The sequence below is a fragment of the Salmo salar genome, chromosome 12 (genome assembly GCF_965601325.2).
Source record: "Salmo salar chromosome 12, fSalSal1, whole genome shotgun sequence".
NCBI lineage: Eukaryota > Metazoa > Chordata > Actinopteri > Salmoniformes > Salmonidae > Salmo > Salmo salar.
In genome coordinates, this window is record NC_138302.1 from 94,773,686 (window position 1) to 94,799,095 (window position 25,410).

Here is a 25,410-nt window from a genome sequence, read left to right on the forward strand (position 1 = left end):
TTATTGGAGGTGGAGGGTCACTTTTACAGATGAAAAAGCATCACTATCCTCTGTGGCTTAGAGACAGTCTGCAGATTCCCTGTGTGTTCATAAACCACCACAGAAAACGAGTTGTATTGCTCTATAAAAGCAGCACTAGCAACGCAGGCGACGGGTGAGCTGTCCACTACTGTGGTGCTGAAACTAGGCGCACTTTTAATGACGATTTATTGCCACTCTCACATATGTAATGTAATGACAACACTGACTGAATTAATCGACTGAAATGGCAGACGGTGTCATTAACGATCTGCAAAATGCATACGTTGGATTCAGCCATATATAATGATGTTGGGTTTGTTGCTCTGTAAATGCATGCCTGACACAGAATATATTAGGCTATTTTTATAATGTAGCTTTAAGGTGAATCCACAGAAACACCACGGATATATGGGTGAAAATAGATGACCAGCTATGACACCTGAATGAAGGCATTACAGAAGCATCCAGCTGTGAGCATATAGCCGGGAGGCTGGCTGGGAACGCCCGCGTGGGAACGCCCGCGTGGAATCGCATGTGGGAGGGAGGTGGAGGAGAGCGTAGTAGTGTAGTGTAGAAACCGCGTTGTCTCTCTTCAGTCTCCGGTCCGCTCAGTCTGCTCATCAGCTGATGGAGTAGAGCTCCTCTTGACACGCAGAGACCAGGTCACCAGGTTACTCTCCTATGATGTGCTGCCTGCTGTTACCGTGAGCTTTGCGGTATCAGCTGTAGCTAGCGCGGCAGAACGGTAGGTCGCTTCCAGGGTCTCCCCAGGCTAAACGGCACTATCTATGGATAGTTCGTCAAGTGCGCTTCTCCAGAGGGCTTTTGGTGTCCAGTTTCCCTGAATCTCTCTCTCTGTCTCTCCCTGGGTGGCTCTCTCAGTGTTATCGCGACCCACCGGGAGTTTGGACACGACACAATCACCACCCAACACGCGTTCGACCGGGGCCAGGCTGTGCGAGTCACGGATCGCGCCCGAGCCGCCCCGCGCGCTCGCCCTTGCGCTTGCCCCTATGGAGGGGGACGTGATGGACAAGCTAGAGGACATGGCCTCGGTGTACGAGTTCGACCCGATCACCGGGAACATCCCCGCCACTAAAGTAGAAATCACCGTCTCCTGCAGGTGAGTTAACCCCAGTGGACCTGGAGCCTTTCATCTCCAGTAGTGCTATTGTTGTTGTAGTCAGTTAGGGACAGAATGGAAACAAAGTCCACTTGTCTGAATATCCTAAGTTTTTTTGTGTGTGTGTGGTGAGTGAGTGAGTGCTGTGATGTTTGGCAACACCTTTAAAGTACACTATTTTTTCCAAAATGTGATAAGGAACAACACTCAGCAAGTAGTCTTCAACTCCTATTGCGTCCTAACTGGCCATGCGTTATGGTAAGGGGTTATAGAAATGTATAACATGAATAGGGAAGATTCTCTGACAGTGGAGGGGTTTTGGGTGGGAACTGCTGTATCTGGATTCAACCAAGGTAGGGTGCGGCTGAGTAATACAACTCGGGGAGTTGTCGCTATCGCAGAAATTGGAACGCAGTTCTTCAACTGCGTCCCTGCTATTTAATTTTTTTTTTTTTTTAAGGGTTCTTCTTCACATCATAAAAAAAAATGATGGATCAATTCTTTGAGTGAGGAAAGTTACACTTGGATTGAAAACAATGAGAGGCATCTGCCTTGGTAGATTTCTGCTCTGTTTGTCTATTATGGAGGTCATTTTCATTCTTCATACAGATGTGGGATCTTCATTTGAAACACTTTGCTACAGCAGGAAAATAATCCTGCAGCAACAGGAAATGTGAATTATTATGTGGATTATAATGAATGGACATTGTTGTAGGGGTTAATACATTTTTCGTTGGGGTAAATCAAGTCTGACATTTTAAAGTGGAAATTACAAACGTCAAAATCCTATTTAACCCTCAAATAAACTACACGTTTTACATTTCCTTCATTGCAGAAAAGTTATCCTGCAACAGGGTGATCAAATTAAGCTCCAACATCTGTTCATCACTTCTCACCCAGCCACTCTTTAGAAACATTAGCTAGCTGGATGAATCATGAATAGATCAGCTGCAGTGTGTCATCATGCGTTGGCTAATGATGGTGTTGTTGTTAATGGTTATGAATGACCCTGTACTCCAGTGTATATTAGCGTACAGGCTTCAGGACTACGTGCATTTTGGTGCACCCTCAGTGTATGTGTGGTATGTGTCGATGTGGGTGTGTCTGTAAGTCTGTGTTAAGTGATGCGAGAAACCACTTGAGTCCACAATGCTGTGTGTGTGTGTGTGTGTGTGTGTGCGTGCGTGCGTGCATGTGCATTTTTTTGTCTATTTTAGATGAGTGATGAATCGGAGCTAGATTCTGTATTCTGTCACATACCAGCAAGGCAGTGCTGTTTTCAAGGCCTCAGGTCATAAAACAGCCCTTCCTTCCTTCCTTCCTTCCTTCCTTCCTTCCTTCCTTCCTTCCTTCCTTCCTTCCTTCCTTCCTTCCTTCCTTCCTTCCTTCCTTCCTTCCTTCCTTCCTTCCTTCCTTCCTTCCTTCCTTCCTTCCTTCCTTCCTTCCTTCCTTCCTTCCTTCCTTCCTTCCTTCCTTCCTTCCTTCCTTCCTTCGTGTTATTTTAGAGTCACTAAAATGTATCTGTTGGTCTTGTCCCACCGAGCTATCTAGTGACTGAGTCTCTGGATAAGAGCGTCTGCTAAATGACTAACTGAGTCTCTCTGGATAAGAGCGTCTGCTAAATGACTAACTGAGTCTCTCTGGATAAGAGCGACTGCTAAATGACTAACTGAGTCTCTGGATAAGAGCGTCTGCTAAATGACTAACTGAGTCTCTCTGGATAAGAGCGACTGCTAAATGACTAACTGAGTCGCTGGATAAGAGTGTCTGCTAAATGACTAACTGAGTCTCTCTGGATAAGAGTGTCTGCTAAATGACTAACTGAGTCTCTCTGGATAAGAGCGTCTGCTAAATGACTAACTGAGTCTCTCTGGATAAGAGCGACTGCTAAATGACTAACTGAGTCGCTCTGGATAAGAGTGTCTGCTAAATGACTAACTGAGTCTCTCTGGATAAGAGCGACTGCTAAATGACTAACTGAGTCGCTCTGGATAAGAGCATCTGCTAAATTACTAACTGTTCATCACGTTAATCTCTCTCCTCTGCGTCCCCCGCCTCCCTCTCAGGTAATCACAGAAGCACAGAGGGAGAATCAAACATTACCAACCATCCCCATTCTCCCTGTAGTGTCCTCACCTTCCTTTCCATCTCTAACCAGATCCCAGCCAAGGACACAACTAGGCTGTATTGAGAAACAGACACTGCATCTGCTTGCCTGTGAGGGGCTAGAAAACTCAAGGACACACACACACCTCTGTTGTAGAGCAGTGGGAGCCTGTTGAGAGGGTTGGAGAGGGACTGAGCCCTAACAAGACTCTACTGTATTATTGAACACTGGGAGGGTCGGTTACACTGCTACATGTTTTACTGAATCCTGAGGTAAAATGTCCACAGTACCTTGAGAATGGCAGCAGCTGAAACATTGGAGCTGCCTGATTACAGTATATTGAATTCAATAATACATGGATCATTACATTAAGCAACAACGAATGTGTACTTCTTTTATGTGTGTGCATGCTGTCCCTCTACATAGAAGTAAAACACTGTATTCACAATGTCTCAGAGTAGGAGCGCTGATCTGAGATCAATTTCACCTTTTAGATCATACAGAATAAGGTCATATGGACAGGGAGGACCTGATCCTAGATCAGCATTATGACTGAATACTGGTCCTTTAGATCACATGGACAGGGAGGACCTGATCCTAGATCAGCATTATGACTGAATACTGGTCCTTTAGATCACATGGACAGGGAGGACCTGATCCTAGATCAGCACTATGACTGAATACTGGTCCTTTAGATCACATGGACAGGGAGGACCTGATCCTAGATCAGCACTATGACTGAATACTGGTCCTTTAGATCACATGGACAGGGAGGACCTGATCCTAGATCAGCATTATGACTGAATACTGGTCCTTTAGATCACATGGACAGGGAGGACCTGATCCTAGATCAGCACTATCACTGAATACTGGTCCTTTAGATCACATGGACAGGGAGGACCTGATCCTAGATCAGCACTATGACTGAATACTGGTCCTTTTAGATCACATGGACAGGGAGGACCTGATCCTAGATCAGCACTATGACTGAATACTGGTCCTTTAGATCACATGGACAGGGAGGACCTGATCCTAGATCAGCACTATGACTGAATACTGGTCCTTTAGATCACATGGACAGGGAGGACCTGATCCTAGATCAGCACTATGACTGAATACTGGTCCTTTAGATCACATGGACAGGGAGGACCTGATCCTAGATCAGCATTATGACTGAATACTGGTCCTTTAGATCACATGGACAGGGAGGACCTGATTCTAGATCAGCACTATGACTGAATACTGGTCCTTTAGATCACATGGACAGGGAGGACCTGATCCTAGATCAGCACTATGACTGAATACTGGTCCTTTAGATCACATGGACAGGGAGGACCTGATTCTAGATCAGCACTCCTACTCTAAGACACTTTATGAGAAAGAAGTGGCCTTGTTTTTTTTTAAAATTTAACTAGGCACATCAGTTAAGTACAAATTCTTATTTACAATGACGGCCTACCCCGGATGACACTAGGCCAATTGTGCGCCGCCCTATGGTACTCCCAATCACAGCCAGATGTGATACAGCCTGGATTCGAACCAGGGACTGTAGTGATGTCTCTTGCGCTGAGATGCAGTGCCACTCGGGAGCCCTCTGATTCACTTAATGCACTCACCACGTTCATGTATTTGTTAGCTGAGGCACGCTTAACACTCGAAGTTAACAGGAGACTTCTGGACAGCTAGAGGAGGCACCCACCCACACAGAATTTAAGAGTGAGTTTGTGTGATCATGTGCAACTTAATCTCATTGTGCTCAGTGATCTCATTCAGCATTTGGTATCATTCATTCATTCAGCTAAATACTGTAGTTGGATTCAGACGAAGGGAGTTTGGAGTTTTTCAATGGCACCTTGTCTCTTCCTATTGCAACGGTGTAATTGGTGAATCATTTATTTTAGTGAAGGTATGTGTGATTGTGCCGGTGTGTTCACTCAGTCTTAGTGTTCAATATGTGAATGAAATCTATTTAGTCATGTTCCTTTTATATGGCCCACATGATGAAATCATTATATATATATATATATATTTTTTTTTTACTCACATTTCTATAACGACCGTGTAATATGCAGTGCTAATGGGACATTTATGGTGCAAAGCAATTCACCTTGAAATGTAATTTCTCCACCTCTGTGTCACCAAACGACACATTCATTCCATCGAAAACTCCACCGAATCTGTACATTCCACATGGCATCATACATCAATCTGTCACGCTTCTCAAGTCTTTCCACATCCAACCAATGAGCAGTTCAAGGCATTACAAATCTATGTGAATAGCTTTTGTTTAGGCCGGATGCATTGTGAGTCAGAATGGCAGTACATTCACGGTGTATTACTGGCAGGGTACTGTACTTCTCCACACTGGTCCTGTTAACAGTGTACTGTACTCTACCATAGGTAATACACTGGTCCTGTTAACAGTGTACTGTACTCTACCATAGGTAATACACTGGTCCTGTTAACAGTGTACTGTACTCTACCATAGGTAATACACTGGTCCTGTTAACAGTGTACTGTACTCTACCATAGGTAATACACTGGTCCTGTTAACAGTGTACTGTACTCTACCATAGGTAATACACTGGTCCTGTTAACAGTGTACTGTACTCTACCATAGGTAATACACTGGTCCTGTTAACAGTGTACTGTACTCTACCATAGGTAATACACTGGTCCTGTTAACAGTGTACTGTACTCTACCATAGGTAATACACTGGTCCTGTTGACAGTGTACTGTACTCTACCATAGGTAATACACTGGTCCTGTTGACAGTGTACTGTACTCTACCATAGGTAATACACTGGTCCTGTTAACAGTGTACTGTACTCTACCATAGGTAATACACTGGTAAGCGGCGTCTGGTAAGACAAGGGGCGGCGGACTATGTATTTGTGTAAATAACAGCTGGTGCAAGATCTCATTGTACGCCTGCCACACACACACACTATATGATACATTTATTAAACATAAGAATAAGTGAGTTTTTGTCACAACCTGGCTCGTGGGAAGTGACAAAGAGCTCTAATAGGACCAGGGCACAAATAATAATAATTTTGCTCTTTATTTAGCCATCTTACATATAAAACTTTTATTTGTTCATCGAAAATTGTGAAGAATTCACCACAGGTTAATGAGAAGGCTGTGCTTGAAAGGATGATCATAACTCTGCAATGTTTGGTTGAATTGGAGAGTCTCAGTCTTTGTACACACACAGTCTGTGCCTGTATTTAGATTTCATGCTAGTGAAGGCCGAGAATCCACTCTCACATAGGTACGTGGTTGCAAAGGGCATCAGTGTCTTAACAGCGCGATTTGCCAAGGCAGGATACTGTCAGTGGCTTCTGATTAAATTCAATTTTCACAGAACCGTTTGTTGCAATTTTGATGAGGCTCTCTTGCTCAGATATCGGTAAGTAGACTGGAGACAGGGCAATGAAAGGGATAACGAATCCAGTTGTTTGTGTCATCTGTTTCGGGAAAGTACCTGTGTAATTGCGCACCCAACTCACTCGGGTTCTTCACATTTGACATTGTCCGTAAGCTTGAGTTCATTTGCACACACAAAATCATATAATGATGGAAAGACCTGTGTGTTGTCCTTGTTAATGCAGACAGAGAAGAGCTCCAACTTCTTAATCATAGCCTCAATTTTGTCCCCCACATTTACTTTAATATTGCGGAGAGTCCCTATAATCCTAGATTCAGATCATTCAGGTGAGAAAAAACATCACCCAGATAGGCCAGTCGTATGAGAAACTCATCATCATGCAAGTGGTCAGACAAGTGAAAATTATGATCAGTAAAGAAAACTTTAAGCTCGTCTCTCAATTAAACAAACCATGTCAATACTTTGCCCCTTGATAACCAGCGCACTTCTGTATGTTGTAAAAGCGTTACATGGTCGCTGCCCATGTCATTGCATGTCACGTCCTGACCAGTATAAGGGGTTATTTGTCATTGTAGTTTGGTCAGGGCGTGGCAGAGGTGTGTTTGTTTTGTGTTGTCGGGGTTTTGTTCTATGTTTTTTATTTCTATGGTTTTTCTATGTTGTATATTTCTTTGTGTTGGCCTGGTATGGCTCCCAATCAGGAACAGCTGTACATCGTTGTTGCTGATTGGGAGTCATACTTAGGTAGCCCTTTTTCACCTGTCGATTGTGGGAAGTTGTTTTTGCATAGCTGTGTGTAGCCTGCATTACTGTGCGTTCGTTTGTTTTCTTGTTTTGTTTTCTCAGTGTTCAAATAAAAGTTCAAATGAGCACTCAACCCGCTGCGCCTTGGTCCACTTCATACGACGCCCGTTACATTGCATAATGCAGAAAATACACAAGAGTTCAGGGGCATTGCTTTAACAAAGTTAACCATTTTCACTGGAGTGTCCAAAACGTATTTCATGCTGTCAGGCATTCCTTTGGCAGCAAGAGCCTCTCGGTGGATGCTGCAGTGTACCCAAGTGGCATTGGGAGCAACTGCTTGAACGCACATTACCACTCCACTAGGTCTCCCTGTCATGGCTTTTGCTCCATCAGTACAGATACCAACACATCTTGACCACCAAAGTCCATTTGATCACTGATGCGTCGTGAAACAGTGTTGTTTGATGAAGGCATTGTCTGTATAGTTTCTTTCATAAAAAATGTATTTGTTGTACCCCCGATCGCATTGCGCATACCCCTGGGGGATTCCTGTTGTGGGGTATGCATGGGTGTCTGACCTGTGTCCTAGTATCTTAAACAGACAGCTTGGTACATTCAGCTTGTCAACACCTCTTACAAAACAAGTAATGAAGTCAATCTCTCTCTTGACATGCATGTCATTAATGTTAGATCTCCGTGTATTTTTAATGGCAAGCCGTGCTGCCCTGTTCTGAGCCAACTGCAATTTTCCCCAATTCCCTCTTTGTGGCACCTGACCACACTACTGAACAGTAGTCAAGGTGCGACAATACTAGGGCCTGTAGGACCTGCCTTGTTGATAATGTTGTTAAGAAGGCAGGATTAAGAACAAGCTAGCAGTAAAATCAGATTTAAAAAAAAACCAGAAAAAACTACACCTCACGGCACAACACGGACTGTGATGAGACGCGTGCACAGTAGAGAGAGAAAGAGAGAGAGAGAAAGAGAGAGAAAGAGAATCACCCTTTATGGTTGTGAGGTCTGGGGTCCACTCACCAACCAAGAATTCACAAAATGGGACAAACACCAAATTGAGACTCCGCATGCAGAATCCTGTAGAAATATCAAAATATAATTATCAAAATCCAGAGAAGAGCTGTTACATTCTACAACCACCTAAAATGAAGAGATTCCCAAACCTTCCATAACAAACCCATCGCCTACAGAGAGATGAATCCGGAGAAGAGTCCCCTAAGAAAGCTGGTCCTGGGGCTCTGTTTACAAACACAAACAAAGCCCCAGGACAGCAATACACTTAGACCCAACCAAATCATGAGAAAACAAAAAGATAATTACTTGACACAATCCTTTCTCGGCGCTCTACGTACAATTCCTTCGACCTCATGGCTTGGTTTTTGCTCTGACATGCACTGTTAACTGTGGGACCTTTTAAAGACTGGTGTGTGCCTTTCCAAATCATGTCCAATCAATTGAATTTACCACAGGTGGTCTCCAATCAAGTTGTAGAAACATCACAAGGATGATCAACGGAAACAGGATGCACCTGAGCTCAATTTCGAGTCTCATAGCAAAGGGTCTGAATACTTATGTAAATAAGGTATTTGTTTTTTATTTTTAGGACATTTTTATTTTTAATCTAAAAAACAGTTTTTGCTTTGTCATTATGAGGTATTGAGTGTAGATTGATGAGGAAAAAAAACAATTTAACCCATTTTAGAATAAGGCTGTAACGTAACAAGATGTAGAAAAAGTCAAGGGGTCTGAATACTTTCCGAAGGCACCGTATTTCCCTCAGATTACACAGACCCACAAAGATTTTGAAAACAAATACAATTTTAGTAACCTCCCATAACTATTGGGTGAAATACCACAGTGTACAATCACAGCAGCAAGATTTGTGACCTGTTGCCACAAGAAAAGGGGACCCAGTGAAGAACAAACACCATTGTAAATACAACCCATATTTATTTATTTTCCATTTTGTACTTTACCTATTTTCACATTGCTACCACACTGTATATAGACATAATATGACATTTGAAATGTCTTTTTTATTTTGGAACTTGTGTGAGTATAATATTTACTGTTCACATTTTATTGGTTATTTCACTTTTGTTTATCCATTTCACTTGCTTTGCAATGTAAACATGTTTCCCATGCCAATAAAAACCCTTGAGAGATACTCAGAACAAGAGATACTCAGAGAGAGAAAGATACTCAGAGAGAGAAAGATACTCAGAGAGAGAAAGATACTCAGAGAGAGAGAGAGATACTCAGAGAGAGAAAGATACTCAGAGAGAGAAAGATACTCAGAGAGAGAGAGATACTCAGAGAGAGAGAGATACTCAGAGAGAGAGAGATACTCAGAGAGAGAAAGATACTCGGAGAGAGAAAGATACTCGGAGAGAGAAAGATACTCAGAGAGAGAAAGATACTCAGAGAGAGAAAGATACTCGGAGAGAGAGAGATACTCAAAGAGAGAGAGATACTCAGAGAGAGAAAGATACTCAGAGAGAGAAAGATACTCAGAGAGAGAAAGATACTCAGAGAGAGAAAGATACTCGGAGAAAGAGAAGGGAACTTCTGGGTTGCTTCCATCACAGATCCTCAACATATATATATATACTGTACTGCTTTGATATAATTCCCTAAATATCTGTGTCCTGATCTTCAATTAACATATTTATGCATGCTGCCATATGAAACCAGCAACTTTCTCTCTCTATCTGATGGATACGCCCCAAATGGCATCCTATTCCCTTCATGGGTTTCTCAAATGATTGCTTCGCCTGGTTCACCAACTACTTCTCTGATAGAGTTCAATGTGTCAAATCGGAGGGCCTGTTGTCCGGGCCTCTGGTAGTCTCTATGGGGGTGCCACAGGGTTCAATTCTTGGGCCAACTCTTTTCTCTGTATACATCAATGATGTCGCTCTTGCTGCTGGTGAGTCTCTTATCCACCTCTACGCAGACGACACCATTTTGTATACTTCTGGCCCTTCTTTGGACACTGTGTTAACAACCCTCCAGACGCGATGCCATACAACTCAATGCCATACAACTCTCCTTCCGTGGCCTCCAACTGCTCTTCAATACAAGTAAAACGAAATGCATGCTCTTCAACCGATTGCTGCCTGCACCTGCCCGCCCGTCCAGCATCACTACTCTGGACGGTTCTGACTTAGAATATGTGGACAACTACAAATACCTAGGTGTCTGGTTAGACTGTAAGCTCTCCTTCCAGACTCACATCAAACATCTCCAATCCAAAGTTAAATCTAGAATTGGCTTTCTATTTCGCAACAAAGCATCCTTCACTCATGCTGCCAAACATACCCTTGTAAAACTGACCATATTACCGATCCTCGACTTCGGCGATGTCATTTACAAAATAGCCTCCAATACCCTACTCAATAAACTGGATGCAGTCTATCACATTGCCATCCGTTTTGTCACCAAAGCCCCATATACTACCCACCACTGCGACCTGTACGCTCTCGTTGGCTGGCCCTCGCTTCATACTCGTCGCCAAACCCACTGGCTCCAGGTCATCTACAAGACCCTGCTAGGTAAAGTCCCCCCTTATCACCCCTTATCTCCGCTCACTGGTCACCATAGCAGCACCCACCTGTAGCACGCGCTCCAGCAGGTATATCTCTCTGGTCACCTCTAAAGCCAATTCCTCCTTTGGCCGTCTCTCCTTCCAGTTCTCTGCTGCCAATGACTGGAACGAACTGCAAAAATCTCTGAAACTGGAAACACATCTCCCTCACTAGCTTTAAGCACCAGCTGTCAGAGCAGCTCCCAGATCACTGCACCTGTACATAGCCCACCTAAAATTTAGCCCAAACTACTACCCCTTCCCCTACTGTATTTATTTATTTAGCTCCTTTGCACCCCATTATTTCTATTTCTACTTTGCACTTTCTTCCACTGCAAATCTACCATTCCAGTGTTTTACTTGTTATATTGGATTTACTTCGCCACCATGGCCTTTTTTGCCTTTACCTCCCTTATCTCACCTCATTTGCTCACATTGTATATAGACTTATTTTTCTACTGTATTATTGACTGTATGTTTGTTTTACTCCATGTGTAACTCTGTGTTGTTGTATGTGTCGAACTGCTTTGCTTTATCTTGGCCAGGTCGCAGTTGTAAATGAGAACTTGTTCTCAACTTGCCTACCTGGTTAAATAAAGGTGAAATAAAATAAATAAAATTAAATAGTGCACTTTATAGGGAATAGAGGGCCATTTGGGACTCATATTATATCTGATGGCTCGTCACTGATCTGGTGCAGATACGACCGCAGCACTTCACACTGTGAAAGAAAGAGAGAGAGGAAGAAGTGTGTGTGTGTGTGTGTGTGTGTGTGTGTGTGTGTGTGTGTGTGTGTGTGTGTGTGTGTGTGTGTGTGTGTGTGTGTGTGTGTGTGTGTGTGTGTGTGTGTGTGTGTGTGTGTGTGTGTGTGTGTGTGTGTGAGAGTGAGAAACTGCGATGCTTTAAGGATGTTGAAGGCAGATTGGCATGCGGAGAAGTGGAAAGACAGAGAGGCAGTCTGGTGCTTAAGATCTCTTCAGGACATGGCCAGGCACAGATGGTCTCACACACACACACACACGCACGCACGCACGCACGCACGCACGCACGCACGCCACACACACACACACACACACACACACACACACACACACACACACACACACACACACACACACACACACACACACACACACACACACACACACACACACACGAGGTAGAGAGGTAGACAGATTAAGTGTTTTATTGGAGGTGCCATGGACCAGAGTGCTAAATCCTTGACCACTCTTCCTTTCCACGACGGCTCTCAAGGAACTGCACTGGACTGTGCAAACCGGAAACCACATATCCCTAGGCCGCATTTATTGCAGCTGGGGACTTTAACAAAGTGAATTTGAGGAAAATGCTGCTGAAGTTCTATCAACACATTGCCTGCAGTACTCACGCTTCAAAAACTCTCGACCATTGTTACGCTCCCTACCAAGATGGCTACAAGATCCTCCACCGCCCTCTCTTCAGCAAATCAGATCATGACTCCATTCTACTCCTCCTTTCCCATAGGCAGAAACTCAAACAGGAAGTACCCATGCTAAGGTCTATTGAACGCTGGTCTGACCAATCGGAATCCATGCTTCAAGATTATTTTGATCACGCGGACTGGGATATGTTCTTGATTGCCTCTGGAAACAACATTGATGTATACACTGACACAGTGACTGAATTCATTAGGAAGTGTATAGGGGATGTTGTTCCCACTGTGATGATTAAAACCCATCCAAGCCAAAACCGTGGTTAGACAATGACATTTAACCATAGCAAGGTGGCTGAGAATATGGTTGAATACAAACAGTCCAGTTATGCTCTCCGTAAGGCAATCAAAAAGGCAAAACATCAGTACAGAGACAAAGTGGAGCTGGAATTCAACGGCTCAGACAGGAGGCAGGGAAAACCAGCCATGTCGTGGACACCAACGTCTTGCTCCCGGACAAGCTAAACACCTTCTTCGCCCGCTTTGAGGATAACACAGTGCCAATGACGCGGGCCACTCCCGGGGACTGTGAGCTCTTGTTCTCCATGGCCAACGTCAGTAAGACATTGTCGTGACGTTGTATTAGTTAATGTGACAACTGTTGCTCATCGAATGATTAACGGTTTATAATTGCATGATTAAATGAATCAAGCAATTATTAACTCATTAACCTGGGGCACCATGGGAAAATTTGTTTTATTGAGTTTCTATTTCCCAAATTAACTCAAAGAATATCAGAATATCGATTTTACAACAGTTGCTAATTAATCAATTTCCTCTACAGTCTCATTCTGAATGTCGCATAATCCAGGAATCTGCACGGACCCGGGTCCCACCAATGACTTCGTACTACACCAATCTTAGATGATTATTTATTTACTACAAAGCTAAAATGATGATAAAAGATACACATAAACAAAAACAGAGTCTAGGCTATTGATTAGAACTTAGTAAAATGGGCCAACACACTATGGCGCATGTTACCCAAAATGGGGATTTAAAAGAGAGAGAAAAAGAGAAAGTACATGAGAGAAATATACATTTGGGTGCATTTGTCAGCTATGCTTATTTTAACCTGTTAGGGCTAGGGGGCAGTATTGACACAGCCGGATAAAAAACGTACCCGATTTAATCTGGTTACTACTCCTGCCCAGTAACTAGAATATGCATATAATTATTGGCTTTGGATAGAAAACACCCTAAAGTTTCTAAAACTGTTTGAATGGTGTCTGTGAGTATAACAGAACTCATATGGCAGGCCAAAACCTGAGAAGATTCCATGCAGGAAGTGGCCTGTCTGACAAGATGTGTTTCATCTAGGCTGTTTTTATTGAAGATTTAGGATCTTTGCTCTAACGTGACACTTCCTACGGCTCCCATAGGCTCTCAGAGCCCGGGAAAAAGCTGAACGATATCGAGGCAGGCTCTGGCTGAAACAATTTATCGCGTTTGGCAAGTGGCCGCTCAGAGTACTGTGGGTTTAGGCGCGTGCCCGAGTCGACCGAATGCTTTATTGTTTTTCGTCTGTTTACCTAAATGCAGATTCCCGGTCGGAATATTATCGCTTTTTTTCGAGAAAAATGGCATAAAAATGGATTTTAAACAGCGGTTGACATGCTTCGAAGTACGGTAATGGAATATTTAGAATTTTTTTGTCACGAATTGCGCCATGCTCGTAACCCTTATTTACCCTTTCGGATAGTGTCTTGAACGCACGAACAAAACGCCGCTGTTTGGATATAACGATGGATTATTTTGGACCAAACCAACATTTGTTATTGAAGTAGAAGTCCTGGGAGTGCATTCTGACAAAGACAGCAAAGGTAATAACATTTTTCTTATAGTAAATGTGACTTTTCTGAGTGCTAAACTTGCTGGGTGTCTAAATAGCTAGCCCTGTGATGCCGGGCTATCTACTGAGAATATTGCAAAATGTGCTTTCACCGAAAAGCTATTTTAAAATCGGACATATCGAGTGCATAGAGGAGTTCTGTATCTATAATTCTTAAAATAATTGTTATGCTTTTTGTGAACGTTTATCGTGAGTAATTTAGTAAATTCACCGGCAGTGTTCGGTGGGAATGCTAGTCACATGCTAGTCACATGCTAATGTATAAAGCTGGTTTTTGATATAAATATGAACTTGATTGAACAAAACATGCATGTATTGTATAACATAATGTCCTAGGGTTGTCATCTGATGAAGATCATCAAAGGTTAGTGCTACATTTAGCTGTGGTTTGGGTTTATGTGACATTATATGCTAGCTTGAAAAATGGGTGTCTGATTATTTCTGGCTGGGTACTCTGCTGACATAATCTAATGTTTTGCTTTCGTTGTAAAGCCTTTTTGAAATCGGACAGTGTGGTTAGATTAACGAGAGTCTTATCTTTAAAATGGTGTAAAATAGTCATATGTTTGAAAAATTGAAGGTTTTGCATTTCTAAGGTTTTTGAATAACGCGCCACGGGATTGCACTGGCTGTTACGTAGGTGGGACGATTTGGTGCCACCTAGCCCAGAGAGGTTAACCCTAGCCTTGCCCCGAACTGCCGCTCTTATGGGCCAGAATATAATGATGTAATTACGTGTTGGAGGTCTCAGATGGGAAGCTCCGCGTGGGTCGTTTAGGCTTCTCAATGACGCACTTCTCCGGCGCAACTCTCTGGTTGTCCTCACGATGTCAGTGTCCTTTTTGGCTTAGTGGTCTGATTCCTCGCCCTTGCTCTGAAAGGGGTCTTCTGAGGACAGACAGCTCTGTAGCTCAGAGCTCACAGCGTAGGAATGAAACAGTGTAGATACCACGATTCAATGGAGAGTGGAGGCTAGGTGGTTCGGCTTGAATTCACCCGCTTAGACACAGCTACTCATCCGTAGCTTGGGTAGAAAAAGATTTGTCTTCGACCTTGTGTTGCGTTTTGGGGTTCGTTGACCTTTTAGACCTCTGCTGCAGCTTGGGTCACTTAGTCTGATCTGTTCATTCTTAACCCCCATGTCTTATACCCTCTGGTCAGAAGTGGGCGTAACCGCCTTTAGGGCAATTCTCTGGGCGTACCAAGTTAAGAGGCAAGGTCTAGATTTTACTCAAATGAAATTTTAGACAACTAACTTCACATTTCATCTTTACCAAAACATTCTCTTTGATTTGAACATTTTCCACACAACGTACATGTCACGTTCGTCGTAAGGAGTGGACCAAACTGCAGCGGGTATATTTATCATCTTCTTTTATTTGAAGGAAAAACAACAAAACACTTATACAAAACAAACAACGAAAACAGTCCCGTAAGGTGCTCAGACTATACAAGGAACAACCCCCCACAAACACAAGAGAAAACTAACCCACTTAAATATGGTCTCCAATTAGAGGCAACGACAACCAGCTGGCTCTAATTGGAGGTCGTTCCAAAACCCCAACATAGAAATAGAAAAACCAGATAAACACATAGAAATATAAAATATAGAACATACACCAAAAACCCTGAAACACACTAAACACTAAACTGCCACGCCCTGACCAAACTACAATAACAAACAACCCCTTTTACTGGTCAGGACGTGATTGTACAATGTATAAACATCAGGCATATACTGGGAAAACTCTTAAAGTTACAATGTTTTCGTAATAACATCACCTATTAACCTTTAGTAACAACACAAAAATTACATACATTTTCATATTCCATCTATCGTCATGACCACCATTGTGGCTGACGGAAACCATTGTTCCAAAGTCCCTTTATTGCATGTTTAATGTTCTGAGGCTGGTTTTCCATAGTGAGAGGACAAAGGAATTTTGTCTGTGGCCTAAGATTTATCATGGGCGTGAGGGGTCATAAAACCCCCACATCTTCAGACCCCCAGATCGCTCCTCCTCTGTTGGGGGTGAGAGATACTCTGTAGGGTTGTGGTCTCCTGTAACCTGACCTGATCAGGACAAATCTGACAACATTTAAGCTTGTTAACCCTGACAAGGCTGCCGGCCCAGACGGCATCCCTAGCCATGTCCTCAGAGCAAACGCAGACCAGCTGGCTGGATTGTTTACGGACATATTAAACTCTCCCTATCCCAGTCTGGATGTCCACTATTGTTCCTGTATCCAAGAAAGCGAAGGTAACTGAACTCATTGACTATTGCCCTTTAACACTCACTTCTGTTATCATGAAGTGCTTTGAGAGGCTAGTTAAGGATCATATCACCTCCACCTTACCTGACACCCTAGACCCACTGCAATTTGCATACCGCCCCAATAGATCCATGGATGATGCAATCGCTATCGCCATCACACTGCACACTGCCCTGTCCCTTCTGGAGAAGAGGAATACCAATGCAAGAATGCTGTTCATTGACTACAGCTCAGCCTTCAACACCATAGTACCCTCCAAGCTCATCATTAAGCTCGGGCCCTGGGTCTGAACCTCGCCCTGTGCAACTGAGTTCTGGACTTCCTAACTGGCCGCCCCCAGGTGGTGAAGGTAGGCAACAACACCTCCACTTCGCTGACCCTCAACACAGGGGCCCCACAAGGGTGTGTGCTCAACCCCCTCCTGTACTCAAATCAAATCAAATGTATTTATAAAGCCCTTCTTACATCAGCTGATATCTCAAAGTGCTGTACAGAAACCCAGCCTAAAACCCCAAACAGCAAGCAATGCAGGTGTAGAAGCACGGTGGCTAAGAAAAACTCCCTAAAAACTCCCTACTTCCTGTTCCCCCATGACTGCGTGGCCATGCACGCCTTCAACTCAATCATCAATTTTTCAGACGACACAACAGTGGTAGTCCTGATAACCAACAACGACAAGACAGCCTACAGGGAGGAAGTGAGGGCCCAGGCAGAGTGGTGCCAGGAAAATAACCTCTCCCGCAATGTCAACAAAATGAAGGAGCTGATCGTGGACTTCAGAGTGGTGCCAGGAAAATAACCTCTCCCGCAATGTCAACAAAATGAAGGAGCTGATCGTGGACTTCAGGAGACAGTAGAAGGAGCACGTCCCTATCCACATCGATGGGGCTGCACTGGAGAAGGTGAAAAGCTTCAAGTTCCTTGGCGTACACATCACTGACAATCTGAAATGGTACACACACAGACAGTGTGGTGAAAAAAGGCACAACAGCGCCTCTTCAACCTTAGGAGGCTGAAGAAATTCAGCTTGGCCCCTAAGACCCTCACAAACTTTTACAGATGCACCATTGAGGGCTGTATCACCGCCTGGTACGGCAACTGCACCGCCCGCAACCTCAGGGCTCTCCAGAGGTTGGAGTAGTCAGCCCAACACGTCACCAGGGGCACACTGCCTGCCTTCCAGAAAGGCCAAGAAGATCATCAAGGACCTCAGCCACCTGAGCAACAGCCTGTTCACCCCGTTATCATCAAGGAGGCGATGTCAGTACAGGTGCATCAAAGCTGGGACTGAGAGACTGAAAAACAGCTTCTATCTCAAGGCCATCAGACTATTGAATAGCCATCACTAGCCGGCCTCCATCCAGTACCCTGCCCTGAACTTAGTCACTGTTACTAGCCGGCCTCCACCCGGTACTCTACCCTGAACCTAAGAGGCTGCTGCCCTATGTACATGGAACACTGGTCACTTTAATAATGTTTACATACTGTTTTACCCACTTTATATATATATATATATATATATATATAATATATATATATATATATATATATATATATATATATATATATATACTGTTTTCTAGTCAAGGCCATCCTGTTCAACTATTTCTGTACATATATGTAACGGTTGTCGGGAGAGAGAGTAGACCAAGGCACAGCGGAGTTAGTGTTCATCATGATTGTATTTAATTAACGTAAGAACACTATACAAAAACAAGATAACCGACAGCAAAACAGTCCTGTTCGGAAATAATCTAAACAGAAACAATTACCCACAAAAACAGGCACTTATGTGTGACTCCCAATCAGCAACAACCAACAACAGCTGTGCCTGATTGGAAGCCACACGGCCAAAATCAATGAAACAGACAACATAGAAAATGAACATAGAACGCCCACCCAATGTAACACCCTGGCCTAACCAAAATAAAGAACAAAAAACCCCTCTCTATGGCCAGGGCGTTACAGTACCCCCCCCCCCCCCCCCCCCCCCCAAGGTGCGGACTCTGGCCGCAAAACCTGACTCTGAAGGGGAGGGTCCGGGTGGGCCTTCTTAACACCGGCGGCTCAGGTGCGGGACGTGGCCTCCGCTCCACCCTCGGCGTTGCCCACTTAGGTAGTGCCCCTGGCCGCGCCGGAGGACTGGTGGGCGACCTTGGTTGCGCCCGGCTGGCGGGCGTCGATGGCGGCTCCGGACAGGCGGGCGGCTCTGGTGGCTCCGGACAGGCGGGCGGCTCTGGCGGCTCCGGACTGGCGGGCGGCTCTGGCGGCTCCGGACTGGCGGGTGGCTCTGGCGGCTCCGGACTGGCGGGCGGCTCTGGCGGCTCCGGACTGGCGGGTGGCTCTGGCGGCTCCGGACTGGCGAGACCCACTGGAGGCCTGGTCCGTTGAGCAGGCACAGGACTGACCAGGATGGGGAGACCCACTGGAGGCCTGGTCCGTGGAGGCGGCACAGGAGAGACCAGAATGGGGAGACCCACTGGTGGCCTGGTCCTAGGAGGAGGCACAGGATGGACCAGGATGGGGGGACCCACTGGAGGCCTGGTCCTAGGAGGAGGCACAGGATAAACCGGGCTGTGGGGGAGCACTGGAGTTCTAGTATGGACGCTCTTTACCCACACTCCAGGCTGAATGCCCACTTTGGCCCGGCACGGGCAGAGCGCAGGCATTGGGCGAACTGGGCCCTCCCAGCATTCCGGAGACACAGTGCGCAGCGCCGGCGCAGGATAACCTGGACCGAGGAGGCGCACTGGAGACCAGACGCGCTGAGCTGGCACCATCCGCCCTGGCTCGATGCCTGCACTCGCATGGCACTTGCGGGGGGCTGGCCTATAGCGCACCGGGCTATGCACGCGCACTTGAGACACCGTGCGCTTCACAGCATAACACGGTGTCTTACCAGTACCACGCTGCCTGCCGTAAGCACGGGGAGTTGGCCCAGAATTCCTTCCTGGTTCCGCCACACTCCCCGTGTGCCCCCCCCCAAAAAATTTGGGGGCTGCCTCTCGTGCCTGTTGCGCTCCCTCTCTTCGTACTAGCACCTCTCAGCTCTCGCCGCCTCTATCTCCCACTGCAGGCGGCGATAATCCCCAGCTTGAGCCCATGGTCCTTTCCCATCCAGGATTTCCTCCCAAGTCCACGAATCCTGAACGCTCCTCTCCTGGCGCTTCTCCTTCCTCCGCTGCTTGGTCCGTTGTTGGTGGGTAATTCTGTAACGGCTGTCGGGAGAGAGAGTAGACCAAGGCGCAGCGGAGTTAGTGTTCATCATGATTGTATTTAATTAACGTAAGAACACTATACAAAAACAAGATAACCAACAGCAAAACAGTCCTATTCGGAAATAATCTAAACAGAAACAATTACCCACAAAACCCCAACGGAAAAACAGGCACTTATGTGTGACTCCCAATCAGCAACAACCAACAACAGCTGTGCCTGATTGGAAGCCACACGGCCAAAATCAATGAAACAGACAACATAGAAAATGAGCATAGAACGCCCACCCAATGTAACACCCTGGCCTAACCAAAATAAAGAACAAAAACCCCTCTCTATGGCCAGGGCGTTACAATATAGTATTCTATCCATGTATTCTACAGAAATACTACATATTCTATCCACATACTGTCCAGAATGTCAATACATCCCATCATATATATATATATATACACATACTCTGGACTCCGAAATTGCTCATTGTGATATTTATAGATTTCTTAATTCCATTTTTTTACTTTCAGATTTGTGTGTTTTGTTGTGTATTTTTAGATATTACTGCACTGTTGGAGCGAAGAACACAAGCATTTCACTACATGTGCAATAACATCTGCTAAATATGTGTATGTGACCAATAAAATTTGATTTGATTTGATTTAGGTGCTTAGACAGGAGCCCTTTCAGCTGTCTGAATTGTAGTCATCATGTGGTCTAGCATCTGTTCTGGACTGTAAAACTTTCCCCTGTAAATTTACAGCGTTATACTGGCACCACAGTTGCCAATTTAAACCTGTAAGTTTGCTTTACAGCTTACATCTTATGTAATATGTTTTACAGTACTATTTTTCTTACTTAATGTAAAGACATATTACAGCATCCTTGCTGTCAATTTACGAGGACACTGTAATGTTTTACAGTAAGGAAAATAGTACTGTAAAGCAAAATTACGCTATTAGCTGGCAACTCTGGTGCCACAATAATGCTGTACATTTACAGGGAAATTCTACCTGATATCTAAATGTAACAAAAACAATACATTTTTTAAAATGTAACCTTTATTCAACTAGGTGAGTCAGTTAAGAACAAATTCTTATTCACAATGATGGCCTACACCGGCCAACCCCAGGCGACGCTGGGCCAATTGTGCGCCGCCCTATGAGACTCCCAATCACGACTGGATGTGATACAGCCTGGATTCGAATCAAGGACTGTAGTGTCACCTCTTGCACTGAGTACATTTGTACATACAATACATGTAATCAAATTGTTAACAACATAAAAATGAATTAACAACAGAATTGACAGTAGAAGTCACAAGAAGTTAACACATATTTAACCAAATAAGAGAATCATTACAAATGGAATTTACAGTAAAAACTGTATTGTGCACCTGTGTGTGTGGGCTGTGTGTGTGGGCTGTGTGTGGGGGCTGTGTGTGGGGGCTGTGTGTGGGGGCTGTGTGTGTAGGTTGTGGAGGAGATAGAGACAAATAGAGAGAGAGGGAGGCGGAGTTAAAATTAGGTTACAATCCTAGATCTTCAGATTCAGAGCTCCAAGCTCCAACACGCAGGACGAAGTGAAATAAAACATTGGAAATGGTAATAGTACTGTGTAGTATACATAGGTACACACTAGCGTCCCACCCGCGGTACACACTATCAACAGCCAGTGAAATAGCAGGCCGGCAAATTCAAAACAACAAAAATCTCATAATTCAAGTTTCTCAAACACACAAGTATTATACACCATTTTAAAGATAAGATCTTCCTTAATCCAACCACAGTGTCTGATTTCAAAAAGGCTTCACAGCGAAAGCATAACATTAGATTATGTTAGGACAGCGCCTAAACAAGAAAAACCACACAGCCATTTTCCAAGCAAGGAGAGGCGTCACAAAAACCAGAAATACAGCTAAAATGAATCACTAACCTTTGATGATCTTCATCGGATGATACTCCCAGGACTCAATGTTACAAAATACATGTATGTTTTGCTTGGTAAAGTTCATATTTATATCCATAAACCCCATTTTACATTGGCGCTTGATGTTCAGAAAATGTATTCCCACCAAAACCTCTGGTGAATGAGCACATCAATTTCCAAAAATACTCATCATAAACGTTGATAAACTTTACAACAGTTATTGAAAGAATTTTAGATATACTACTCCTTAATGCAACCGCTGTGTCAGATTTTAAAATAGCTTTACGGCGAAAGCACATTTTTCAATATTCTGAGTACAGAGCTCAGCCATCAAAGCAAGCTATACAGTTACCTGCCAAGTTCTGGAGTCAACTAAACTCAGAATTAGTATTATAAATCTTCCCTTACCTTTGCTGATCTTCGTCGGAATGCACAACCAGGACTCCCACTTCCACAAGAAATGTTCTCTTTGTTCGAAATACTCCATATTTATCTAAAGGCTGTTGACAGCCAATGGAAGCCTTAGGAAGTGCAAAATGACCCCACAGACACTGTAGTTTGAATAGGGATTAGATAGAAGAACTACAAGTCACTTCCTGGTTGGATTTCTTCTCCGGTTTTTGCCTGCCATACGAGTTATGTTATACTCACAGACATCATTCAAACAGTTTTAGAAACTTCAGAGTGTTTTCTATCCATGTCTACTAATAATATGCATATCCTACCTTCTGGGCCCGAGAAGCAGGCAGATTCATTTGGGCACGCCTTTCATCCGGACGTGAAAATACTGCCCCTATCCTAGAGAAGTTTTAACAACTGCAGCAGTGATGAATATAGACATGTCCTTTGGGATGGAGCAACAGGCGGACTAAAGGACCAAATAATAATTAACAAATAAATAAAAATATATACATATTAACAACTGCATCAGTGATGAATGTCCATAGGGGGAGCAGCAGGTAAAGTAAGTGACCGTAGGGTGGGGGGAGCAGGTCACTGACCAGTGATGGTGTCTGTTCAGCAGCCTGGAGGTAGAAATGGTTGGCCGGGTCTTTCAGTTTTCGCCATAATGCTCCTGTATAGCCCTCGTCTGAGTAATGGAAATGGGTGAAAACAGGCCGGGGCGTCCCTGATGATCTTCTTGGCCTTCAGGCGACACATTGTGTTGTAGGTGTCCTGTGGGGAAGGCAGTGTGCACCCAATGGTGCGTGTATAACCCTCTAAAGCATCTTGAAGGTCTGCGGCGGTGGAGTTGCAGTACCAAGCTGTGATGCAGCCCAATCTATGAACAGGGGCAACTGTTCGGCCACGCTCCTGGCCTGTAAAACAATGATTTATGTCTTTCAGCTGAGAGCCAAGTGAACCGAATCCCACAGCGTTGTGACAGCTAAGGAGGACACTCTGTCCCTGTGTTTTAGCCATTCATGCTGTCCCCATTGAATAGACTGTATCACGGTGACATCTCTTCCAATAGGACTTATTTCTTCTGTAGGCTGCTATACTACTCCTGTAGTTTATGTTTCTTATTTCTCGTTCTTCTTCTTCTTTATAGTAATACATTGCTATTGATTATTGCATTGTTGGGCTTTGAGTTTGCAAGAAAGGCATTGCACAGTACTTGTGCATATGACATGAAAACTTGAAATACTGATTATGATCTATACTGATCTAGATGGCTACCAATATTAGTTATTTATTGTGTAGGCTGCTATACTACTTAAATAACGGTATATTCTTGGGAGGGGAAACACTTGCCACGTTACTAGGTTTCGCCGCCGACACTGTGATAGGCTACAGCTGCCCAGTGGCACTGCACCTTAGGTCGACAGTTACCTCGATACAACGCGGTGCCCTGGTCATTCGCATTGGCTTTAGCGGCTCGCGAGTATGGCCCACGACATGGTTTATGTGTAATCTGCGTCCCGTCAATCTGAATATGCAGAATCTTTTTAACTGCTAGAAACAAGTTGTTTTCTCTGTAGTAATCAAATCAAATGTTATTGGTCACATACACATATTTAGCAGATGTTATTGCGGGTGTAGCGAAATGCTTGTAATGGTGGAAACATAACGGATTTGCGTTCAGTGTATTCTCTATGGCAATCAGGGTCTGCGATACAGCCTATAATTACAATATCATTCTCTGGGTGATGTTTTTCTAGGTCGCACATCTAGATATTTACGAGCAATTTAGAGCAGACCGAAATGGCTTTTGTCAACTTGAGCTAGCTAGCAAACATTAACCAACTAGCTAGCTAGCTAGGTTAGCTTAGGAAATATGCAGTAATTCAACGTTGGCTAGCAATAAAGGTACCATTAACAAGTCAAGGTACCTACCCAGAAGCTGCTGAAAATATTCTTCCACTTCACAGACACTTCAAGAAGATATTTACTAAAATAGTCTGAGCTCCATGTGCCCAACAGCATGAGGTTGGCGCCTGAAATGGATAATTTGAATCTACAGTAGACATAAGCTATACTGTAAAGAAATACAGTATGTTAGAGTAACTTTTACAGGAGTCTTCCGAATTACAGTTAATAACAGTATATATATATTTTTGGTACTTTTTACCCCTTTTTTCTCCCCAATTTAGTGATATCCAATTGGTAGTTACAGTCTTGTCCCATCGCTGCAACTCCCCTACGGACTCGGGAGAGGCGAAGGTCAAGACCCATGCGTCCTCCGAAACGACCCTGCTAAGCCACACTGCTTCTTGACACACTGTTCACCTAACCCGGAAGCCAGCCGCACCAATGTGTCGGAGGAAATATCGAACAACTGGTTGAGCGAAGTCAGCATGCAGGCATCCGGCCCGCCAGAAGGTGTTGCTAGAGAGCAATGGGACAAGGACATCTCAGCCGGCCAAACCCTCCCCTAATCCGGACGACACTGGTCCAATTGTACGCCTCCTCATGGGTCTCCCGGTCACGGCCAGCTGTGACACAGCCCGGGATCGAACATGGGTCTGTAGTGATGCCTCTAGCACTGTGATGTAGTGCCTTATACCACTGCACCACTCGGGAGATTTTTCTGCATTTTACCGACAATGCGGTGCAATCAACAGCATGAATGCTGTAAACTACATTTATGGTATTATACTGTGCATCCTACAGTGTTTTATTGTTGAAATTACCAACACGTCTTGCAGTGTGGGCATCTGGTGTGTTGGAATGGGACTGGAATGTCCTTCTAACTGAGCTCAGAGAGACGTTCAATGTGTGTGGGTGGGTGTGTGTGTTTGGTTTTACTATTCTTGTGGAGACCAGGGGCCTCATTTATAATTTTTTTTAATAATTTCTTAGATTTATACTTGAACTTAGTCGTAAGATCATTTCTGACGGTGTGCTTACGTTGGATTCATAAAAGATACTGAGCATAAAAAACCTTGCTTACGCAGGTTCGAAGAAGCCCATTTGTAATTTATGCACCTGTGATCTATAAATCTCAAATTAACTTAAAATTGATGGCACCTAAACGTTCCTTACAATCAGTGATTTCCCCTTCTAGAATGCTAGCACAAATGTGGGTTTAGTCAGGAATAGCCATGGACCAAAAGAGAAAAGCAAACGTTCTGGAAGACGAGATCACGGCGATGGTAGAGGAGATTGAAGACAGGCAACACGTATTATTCGGTGGACTAAATAGTGGGTTGACAAACAGCGCTAAACAGGTAGAGTGTGTC

The 25,410-nt window shown here is 44.2% G+C and overlaps 1 protein-coding gene across 2 annotated transcripts in view; it reads left to right on the plus strand.

The window, feature by feature from the left end:
* Positions 1-533: 533 nt before the first annotated feature.
* The window catches only part of LOC106566113 (copine-5), a 289,627-nt gene continuing 264,750 nt past the window's right edge, over positions 534-25,410 (plus strand). Inside the window, exons 1-2 of one of the 2 annotated variants that reach the window (XM_082959487.1) lie at positions 534-766; positions 904-1,144. In XM_082959487.1, the coding sequence (XP_082815613.1) occupies positions 1,035-1,144 (110 nt within the window). In that variant the 5' untranslated portion in view covers positions 534-766; positions 904-1,034. Of the gene's footprint in view, positions 1,145-25,410 lie in introns of both variants that reach the window. The other variant, XM_082959486.1, reaches the window with a different exon arrangement.